We start from the raw sequence: 10,801 nt of genomic DNA on the forward strand, positions 1-10,801 counted from the left end.
CAATGAAATGCAACCAGAAGATCGGTGTTTGCATGGCACATAAAGTCAATCTGCAAAAAGAAAAGTAAAAACAGAAGAGGGTTGGAGAATATGAGAATAGACTGCTAGTGAGTCATCAGGTCAAACTATACCTGTAAGTCACCATGGCCTTCACCTCTAAAGGTGACCGATGGTGGTGAAGGCTGTAGGATTAGATAAATACTTGATCCTGGCCACTCAAGGTCATCAATGGCTTCCTTTAGAGCTGCAGACTACCAATTGAACAAATGATATTGTGATAATTAGCTCACCAGTAGAGGAACGAGACTTCAACCAATCACAATCTTATTCGCATTAACCACTTTGTGAAACAATAAAGGACAAAGAACAGAACGTCTATAAAGTCACGGCACTTAACATTTACAAAAACGTGAAGCTAACTTCAAAAAGCTTGCTAAGCTCTATCGATGGGACTAGAAGCACAAATAAGCCAAAATTTGGAATAGCGACAAAATTTTACTTCTGATGAACTCTTATTTCTTTAGATTAATTAAAGGGAAAGAGAAAGAAAATCAATGAAATTTCTAAAAAAAAAATTTGATTCCTCCTCTACCGTTTAGGAGCATAAGGAAGATAAAAGGATCAAAAAACAAGTTTTACTTGTGGGTGACTAGTATAATGTCAAAAGTACAGAATAAGAATACAACTTTACTTGAAAAGGAGGAAAATGAATACAACTTCACTTCCCTCCCGAAATCCCCTTGAACCAAACTAAGGAAATAAAATTGGTCCCCTTCACTTCCTCTTCTATAATCCTTCTTGCTATTATCCTGCCTATCTTATCCTTACCATCCTTTCCTTTCCGCACAAAGAATATGGAGACGTAGCAGATGAATGGAGCACTTACCCTTGGATTTGTTGATTGATTCTGCGAATGACCAGGGTCACTGGTAAACTTTGTCAAAATAGGAAACACTGCTTTTGAACCCAGGCAGTTGCTTCTGGGGCATCATTTGCAGAGAATTTGGTTGATGGGCATTGGAACATGTGATTCAGTATCAGGGACAAGAAGTCCAAAATAGTAACAAAATATTAGGTTATACTACCAAATGTAGCCTCCTGAAAGAGGCATGCCAAATGGAGACAGATAATGTCTCTGACACTACTCAACTAATCAAATTAGAGCAAGATACTGAACCTACATTTCAAACTTCAAGTTCTACAGAAGAAGGGACTGGAAATGGAATTAGTTTGATAGTTTGTGCAGTGTGCACTAGCAGACTGAGCTCAACTCGTGATACTTAAGAAGCCACCTGTTTGGGTGTTAAATCCGCCCTCCCCAGACCCACTTGTGGGGTCACACGGGTGTGTTGTTATTGTCGTGGGCCATCCGTAGTCAATTAAACATAATGGTTTTTTGAACCGAGAATTTTTAAAGCTAATGGTTTCTGAGTCTTACCAACTGTGAGAAATATAAGAGAAAAATATTATTGAATTGTTGTTACTACATGATTACATTGAGGCCCTATTTATAAACAATATATTTCAATCCTTTTCCTAATAGGACACTACATTACAATCCTTTTCCAATAGGATTTTATATGCTATTCCTATTTCTACTCATATTCTAACACTTTCCCTCAAGTTGAGGGGGTGCATAGAAGACATATGTACCAAGCTTGTTATGGATGTAACTAATATGAGAATAGGTGAGGGACTTGGTGAAGATATCTGCAAGAAAATTGATAAGGACTGCTTTGGACGTCTGGGAGACCTCAATTGAAACGGAACAAACTGAAAAAATGATCCGAAAAGTAGTAAATATTGTCGTAAAGTCGATGTGTTGCTGGAAAATGGCCGAAAACTGGTATAAAATATACGGGTCATCTCGAAATCAAGAGATGAGTAGATCTTGAACATGAAAGTCATCGGAAACTTAGCCGAAACATGCTCACACGTCGGATTATTAGATTTGATGGCTGAAAAGTGACTACAATCTGAGAAAAAAAAAATTATATGGGTAGGGTCGGAATGATGACACGACCCTACTGAAAAAGAGAAATATGTGTAGGGTTGGAATGATGGCACGACCCTATTGAGAAATAGAAATTATATGAGTAGGGTCGGAATGACAGCACGATCCTACTAGAAAAGAGAAATTATATGGGCAAGGTCGGAATGATGGCACGACCCTACTGAAAAAGATTTGAGGAGTCACCGGAAAGATGCACGGAACTATGTAAATTAAATTTGAGGAGTCACCAGAAAGATGCATGGTGCTATGCAACTCAGATATGAGACAGTAGTCCGGAAAGATGCACGGTGCTACGCAAATCAGATATGAGAAAATAATCACCGAAAAGAAGTACGGTGCTAAAAAAAATAGATATGAAAAAGTAGTCGCCGGACAAATGCATGGTGCTATGCAAAGATATGAGAAAATAGTCATTAGAAAGATACAAAGTGAGCCAGTGACCCAACTTTTGCTAACATAATCATTGGCCAGACGGGCGGCATATATGGATTATAGCCGCTCGTCGGCAGCGAAAACTCTCTGATTCTTTACCAAAATCGTGGAAGCTTTGATACCATGTGAGAAATATAAGAGAAAACTATTATTGAATTGTTGTAACTACATTATTACATTGAGACGCTATATAGAGACAATACATTCCAATCTTTTTACTAATAGGACACTACATTACAATCCTTTTCCAAGTAGGATTTTATATGTTATTCCTATTCCTACTCATATTCTAACACCAACAAAAAAAAAAAATTATTTATCTTTCAACAAATCAAAATCAGGGAGTTTGTCTATGATTCTTTTACCACATCAAATAATCTTGCATTCAAGGCCTGAGAGAAAACAAAATGAGCAAAATACCGTATTTATGGCATGCGAAGCATAACGTGAACTTTTCCTCATGCAACAAAAGAGGCTTAAGTTCCATGTCAAAGTACTAGGATTGATATAAACCAATCTGTTACAAAATGATAGTATGGATGAACTACTACCTAAAACAACAAAAACATAATACCTAGTGTGATCCCATGAGGAGTCTGGAGAGGGTGAACTTCCCTACCTTTGGAGAGGTAAAGAGGTTGTTTTCGATAAGATCCTCAGCTACAGAAAAGCATTTTCAAAACAGGTGTGAAAACTACTACCTTAAACTGTTTTGGGTATTTGACAAGTTTCCTTGTGGAACTCTTCCTTAGACCTTTCCTCAAACGATAAAAGCCTAGAACATAAATGAAATAATAATACCAACATATTACTTCGATTGAATATAAACCAGATATTAAAATGTTTTGGACCTTTCTGCTCCTCCGCTCTTAGGAATCCATTAAAAAATGGAAACCAAGCTTTATGCCAAACATCAAAAGGAAGACTGCCTACAACCAGATTCACTCATTTAGCTTGATATACTCACTAACCTGTTAGATAGCATTAATTTCCTTATTAATATATGTTAATTAGTCCATCTTGTCTAGTATGAAAGCACAATCAGAAGATTAACTAGTACACTTCATGGAGACAATTATTTGTTAAATAGAATCATAAACACAAAAAAACACACACAAAGAACACTCTTTAATAAGATAATTTTACGTCACTCCTGGCCCAAAAACATATATTATGTGAATAAGATGTGAAGCAAACAGACACATGTTTTTTGTTGAGCTGGTGGTCACCAACAAATGGATAACAGGATCTACTATCTGTAATTGCTGCCATAGGGAATATTTACCTTCACAGTAAAACTGAGAGGAGTGCTTCCAGCAGGTTCAAAATTGTAGTCCCATGATATTGTATCAGGAATCCTTGTTCTGATCTCCGCATAAGTACAAGAATCTGAAGATTCAACAGACCTAACCTCGGAATTAGAAAATAGGTTACAAATCTTTAAAGCTGGCCAATGGTGCTCACATAGTGAAAGAAAACTTGGGAATAAGCAAAATGTGCCCAAAAGATCAAGTAATTTTGCCTCTGAGATTATGTGTAACATCCCCTGTCAGAAAAAACGAGGATAACACATATAACAAAATTTTTAGAAGATGTGATTCATTAACATTGATTTAATGGTGACTCCACTCAATTACTATGACATTGACAACTACAATTTTCACTTTATCTCTTTATTGAGATACTTCTAGACTTCAACTCAATAAAAAGGCAGATGTATACAATGGAAAAACAGTGTACTCTAGCAAAGCCATGGACAAAGATGATAGAAAAGACTTTTTCTACTACTAATTCGTGTTTAGGCTAATAAAAGTTAGTAGCTTTGAGAATTGAGACCAAAAGTAGATCCCGTAGATAAGCAGTACACTCACTGCATCATACTCCAATTATTGTAAATTTACATAGAAATTTTCAATAAACTTTCAAAAGTATGTACATTACATTAAGAGGTGCACCTATTATCTTCAAATTTTAGATCTGCCCTGTTGGAGACTGATGGGAAGTCCGGGGAAATAACTAAAAGATGTTTTTCTCCCCTCTTCTTTGTCTTTTTGGTGTTATATGCTAATAGGCCTTAATTCACTCTGTCGATCTTTCAAATTGTATATATCTAATCAATTGAAATGCATTTGATTAAACAACCCTAGATAAACAAATGGAGCATTTTCAACCAAGAATCATATAAATTCCATGGAGCTGCCAAAAGAGATTCAACAACCTAATTATAGAGAATGAGGATTGGAGGATAATTACTTGAGAAGAAGCTGCATATCAGGACCAGGATAGCGTATCTCAATAGCACTTGAATGTCCTTGAACTGAAAATGTATTCAGACAATCAACAAATAACCCTAAGCTCACTCCAAAACGCGGCCTCCCTTCTGCGCTATATTCATATTTAACAAATAACTACACAAAATAATAAACACCTAATTCAGTATCAGAACACTACAAATTCACACCACATAATAGAAACAAATAAATTACAAAGACGGAAATTCAAAGAGTTAATGGTCAAAAACACACCTAAAGTATCCCCATTTTTTTAGTTTCCTGCCTGAACTATAACCAAGTATTACTAATTATTCACTTTTCCTACCTAAACGATGACCATACTAGTCGAGTTGTGTTTTGACAGATAGTTGCTGATATTTCAGTTAGAAAACTTGCACATCTAGTATTTAGATATGAAACTCTAAAAATCGAGATACTTTAGGTATATTTTTAACAATTCACTAAAATTCAGAACCTCTCGTTGCAAGTAAACTTTGGCCTGAAGACAAGCGGTTTCCTCAACAATTAACACTATGCCGTGTTCCGATAGCTCCAGAACTGCATGCTGAGAAGAATTTAAAAAATAAATTAGTGTTATAGCGAATTGGAAAATTTAGTAATCACTCTGTCCCAATTTATGTGGCACCGTTGCATTTCTAAATTTGGACCGTGAATTTGGATATAAATCATAATAATTAATAAATTAAAAAACTTGCAAGCTATGTAAAAGAAAAGTTCGGTCAAAGAAAAACTAGATTGACTTTCGAAATTTCAACTATGTCACGTAAATAGAGTAAATTTGTTGGGAAAGAGAAAGCTAAAGAAGGAACCTGTTGTTTTTTCCATCGAACGGAAGTGAGTGCATCGACGACGCCTTGAACGTTGTCAAGTTGGCAGACTAGATCGGGAGATTCCGGCTCAATCCCAGATGAGCTCATTTTTGTTCCCGCCAAATTGAACACTGGCCGAGGAAAAAAGGGAGGGATTCATTATATTCTCTACTGTTCTAAATGTTCAAATAGACTCTTATCTTTGTGTTTATACTAAAATCATCCTTAAATTCTAGAGTAGAGGGTCAAATTTACTCCACTCTTTGAAAAATTAGTTAAATATGTCTTTTGTCATAATTTGGAGTTAAATTTACTCATGTTATCATATTTTGGAGTCAAATTTACCAACAGAATTGAATAAGGAATATATTTATTTATGTTTTTCTTTGTGGCTTGAATTGAACGGATTAGATTAGAGTGTGATTTATTTTTAATAAATGGGCAATTTAATATTGATTTGAACTCTATTAAAAAAAGCATACAAGTGAAAAACAATGAGGATGAAGCCCAAAAATATGACATTGAGATAAATTTGATCCAAAATATAACAAAGATATATTTAACTAAATTTTAAAAATAAATTTGAGTATGACAAAAATATATTTAACTAATTTTTTAAAATAAAAAAATAAATTTAACACTTTTCGCTAGATTTTAACATAGAAGACTGGTGCACTTCATTATGTATTTGTTGAATGGTGCAAGTAGCAATCCAATCTCGTCTCTTTTCCCATTTTCAAAGCCCCCAACCTCGCCCTTTGACAATCCCACCACCTCTGCCCACCCTAACATGGGAACTCGGAATCAAAATAAGCCATAAAATATAAAAAGTGATCAAAATAGATCATTCATTTAAAAAGTTATCAAAATAAATTAAATATGATAAATTATTACGTTTTTCACTTTTACCGTAACAGTCAACTAACGGTCAATGTGATTTGTAAAACGTAATAAATTATTACGTTTTTCACAAAAAAAAAAAAAAAACAATGTGTAGCCACATCTTCTTTATGTCAAATCATAAAAAACGTAATAATTTAATACAAACTAAAAACAGTATTTATAAGTTGTAATAAATTATTACAACTTACACCTACCCACGTCACATCACATTTATTTTTTCTATTTTAATTCACCCACGTAAATTTAACCCCCCAACCCCAACCCAGGTAGAACCCTCCCACCCCGCCCCTAACCCCACCTAACGCCCCTGCCCCTACCTCTTTTTTCTAACCCCACCATCTCTCATTTTCTTAGTTCTTCTATTTTTTTTTTGTTAAAATATGAAATCAACTTTTTCGATTAATGTTTCATATTAGTTACTTATCAGTATTTTGATTAATATTTTGAGAAGACTCACATGGACAAATACATTTTATTACAATTTATGGAGTAAGAAATCGCAATTTAAGTTATCAGTGTATAAAAATTGAACCGATAAAAATGTTATTGATTTATGTTTATCGGGTTAACGATTTTTTAATGATTTTATAAAAAAAATTATTGGGTTATTGATTCGGTTTTAATTTTTTATTGGGTTATTGCATAATGAATAGGATTATACGAAATTATTTTTTACTCCCTCCATATATATATAAATATATAAGTAGGGGCAGGGGTAGGAGAGGTTATACCTGAGTTGGGGTTGGGGGGTTAAATTTACGTGGATGGGGTGCGGTGGATTAAAATAGAAAAAGTAAATGTGATGTGATGTGGGTAGGTGTAAGTTGTAAGAATTTATTACACCTTACAAACACTGTTTGTAGTTTGTAATAAATTATTACGTTTTACAAAAACTGTTTGTAAAAAGTAATAAATTATTACCTTTTTCATGATTTGACATAAAGAATATGTGACTACACACTGCTTTTTGTTTTTTATTTTTTTTTGTGAAAACGTAATAATTTATTACTTTTTACAAATACTGTTTGTAAAACGTAATAAATTATTATGTTTTACAAATCGCATTGACCGTTAGTTGACCGTTAAGATAAAAGTGTAAAACGTAATAATTTATTACATTTAGCCTATTTTGATAACTTTTAAAATGGATAGCCTATTTTGATCATTTTTTATATTTTGTGGCTTATTTTGGTTCGAGTTCCTAGCATGTAAATAACTTTTAAGGCAATATCTTTTAAATATGCTTATCAAATACTAAAAGATAAATTAAAATTATTACTCCCTCAATTTTAGTTTATTTATTTTGTATTGATTTGGTACATAAGTTTAAAAATTAAATAAGATTTTTAAAATATCAAATTAAAAATACATAAAATATACTTAAATATTTTTTATATTTGTAATTTTAAATATGTCATGTGGAAAGAGAAAATGGTCTAAAACCCCTCCAACCTATGCTCAAAATCCCAACTACACACTTCATCTTTAGGGGAGTCCTATGATCCCCTGATTTATTTAAAATTGAAATTATTATCCCCTTAAAAACTCACAACCACACGTGTATTGGGAAGTGATTATCACGCGTGTCCACGTAATGCCACGTAATATTACCACCTAATATTATATTTTTATTATAAAAAATTAATTATTTTTCCTTTTCCTTTTCTCTTTCCTTTTTTCATTCTCTTTTCTCCTTTCTCTTTTTCTTATCTGTAAATTCTTCACCTTTCATTGTTCTGACAATCGAAGAGGCAACAAGATGGTGAAGAAGATGGTTGTAAACAAATATTACGTAAATTTCAAGCCATAGGATCCAAATCAGATCTAAACTGGTCAAAGAAGAATCTACAATAATCTTTCTTCTTAATTTGAAATTGAAAATGAAAAAGTATATCTTGTTAATTTTATTTTAAATTTGCTTAATTTTAATGTCGAATTGAGGGGTTAAAAAGTTGAAAGAAGCGTCGGAGATCGAATAAATTGTTGTTGTTGTTGTTGATTTTGCAAAGAAAGCTCTTTCTTTCTCTCTCGTTTTTTCTCTTGTTTTTTTGCTTCAAGAAAATTTAGTGCTTTAGGCTTATTGGTGCGGTTTTTTTTTTTTGAGAAGAAAGAACGAACCTCATCAACTCTATTTTTATCCCCTTTTTTGTAACTTTGTATCATTTCTCATGGAATTTTGAATTTTCTGTTTAAAGTGAAATAAATGGATTTGTTTTTGTGGGTTTTTATATTTGGACATACACATCCATGAATTGAAATAGAGAAAGATGAAGAAGAAAATGAATTGGAGATGAGGAAGATGAGAAATTAACCTTGGACATCATTGATGAGTTCTTGAACCTTTTTGTTTTGAGAAAGAGAAGAAGAAGAAGAAAAAACAAAACGTATAAGGCAAAAAAACCTTTTTGTTTTGAGTCTTTTAGAAGAAAATTATGAACCCTAAAGTTTCAATTTTAGAATGGAGGTTACGATTGAAAGTTTTGAAATGGTAGACAACAAAACCCAAATTTCAAGTTTTGAAAATGGCAAAAAAAAAAAGAAGAAGAAGAAGATGGAAGATTTAATGGCTAACAAATGAGGATTTTTTAAAAAGAAAATAAAAAAAAGAGTTGGATTTACATGTGGCTTAAAAAATGTAGATTTTTGTACTTTAGGCAAGTCCCACGCGCCCAAGCGAAGTGTATACACCTTCTTGGACAGGTCAACATTTTAGGATCACAAAATATCAAAAATAAAAGGTTCAGAGGGGCAATAGAACTTTTATAAAAGGTTCAAAGGGGTAATAGGACTTTTATAAAGTTCGAATGTGTAATTGAGATTTCAGGTAAAGGTTGGAGGGGTTATAGACCATTTTCTCCATGTAAAAATTTATAATCAAATAATATTTATTTTTTAAACGGGTTAAAAAAAATAAGACAAATACATTCAAATATAAAAAATAATCATTCTAAAGAGAATATTTTTCATTGAAAATATTTTACTTCATGCCAAACACAAGAATGTAACCTGTTTCGTCGAGTTTTAAAAATCAATCATTTTAAAAAAAAATTATCTTCTCCAATTTTTTTTTAAAAAAGTACTTTTAACGAGAAAATGTTTGTGTATGTGACTAATCAATTTTCAAAAAGTACTTTTAACAAGAAAATATTTGTGTGTGACTAATCAATTAAAAAAATACTTTAAGTAGCAAATAGTGTTTAATCAAATTTTAAAAATGTATTTTTAAGTATATGTATTCAAGAAATACTTTTGGAGAAAAACTTATACAACCACTCAAACTTAAACACATGTTGATGGTTAAATTGGTTATTATAAAATGAGATATTGGCTGGTCAAGAACACCGACATTTAGAATTTAAAAATTGTGTAAGGAAAAACTGTGTGAGGAAACGAGGAAGCTGAAGTGAATGTGTGGCACACTATGAAAAGGTAAGATAAAAAATTAGAATTTTTGGAATAAGGTCGGAGTGGCCTCGAGTGAAGATAAGCTATGAGACGTGAGACTAAAATAATTTGGACATGTGAAGAGAAAATGTAGGGTGCACCAGTGCAATAATGTGAGAGATTAACTATGGATAGTTAGGGGTGTCAAATGGGCAATGTGGTTTGAGATTGAAAAAATTAAATAGGTTGAATTGAATATTGGGTTGAGTCATGATCTGTCCAAATTAACTTTGGATTGAAATGTACAAAATTGGGTTGTGTCTTGACCAGTTCAATTTGACCCACTTAATTTAAAAAATATTAACATATTGATATTTATCCCTTGTAAACTCAACTCAAGAAAATAAATTTGGATGAGATTGGGAAGTTGGGTGGGTGAGTAGAGAGTGGGGTGGGGTAAGATTTTTTCTTAAAATTTATTTTTTTTCTAAAATAAAATTCATTTTTTGGGTAGGGGGTCGGGGGGTTAGAATGAGGTTGAGGTAAGAATTTTTTTTTAAAAAATTATTTCATTTAAAATTAACGTTTGGGAAAGGGGTATGTCATGGGGGTGGGATAAGTTTTTTTTTTAACTATTTTAAAAAATATTATAAAAAAAAACTGGGAGCGGTGTGGGGGCGGGAGTGTGGGGGTAGGAAAGGGATGAGGGTCGAGGTAAAAGTTTTTTTTTTTTTTTTAAAAAATAAAATTAACTTAATTTTTTTCTTTTTTTGGGATGGTGTATTGTGCTATAGGGGAGTGCAGGGGGTAGGGGTCAGGGGGAGAGGGGGGTCGGAGTAAGATTTTTTTTTATGAAAAAAAATTATTTATTTATTTTTTAAAAATATTTCTAAGAAAAATATCTTTTTTGGGAGGGATAGGGGATGCGGTGAAGGGGGAGGGTAGGATTTTAATCATGAAGTAAG

General features: G+C 32.7%; 1 protein-coding gene across 1 annotated transcript; it reads right to left on the bottom strand.

The window, feature by feature from the left end:
- Positions 1-5: 5 nt before the first annotated feature.
- LOC107853839 lies at positions 6-5,755 on the bottom strand (the record flags this gene model as incomplete). The annotated part of the gene is made up of 6 exons (XM_016698828.2): positions 5,550-5,755; positions 5,195-5,284; positions 4,700-4,854; positions 3,732-3,852; positions 132-251; positions 6-50 (listed from the first exon to the last, which is right to left on the bottom strand). Coding segments are annotated over exons 1-6 (639 nt in total), but the record flags the coding sequence as incomplete, so codon positions are not given.
- Between the last annotated feature and the right edge of the window lie 5,046 nt (positions 5,756-10,801).

The sequence above is a fragment of the Capsicum annuum genome, chromosome 1 (assembly GCF_002878395.1).
Source record: "Capsicum annuum cultivar UCD-10X-F1 chromosome 1, UCD10Xv1.1, whole genome shotgun sequence".
NCBI lineage: Eukaryota > Viridiplantae > Streptophyta > Magnoliopsida > Solanales > Solanaceae > Capsicum > Capsicum annuum.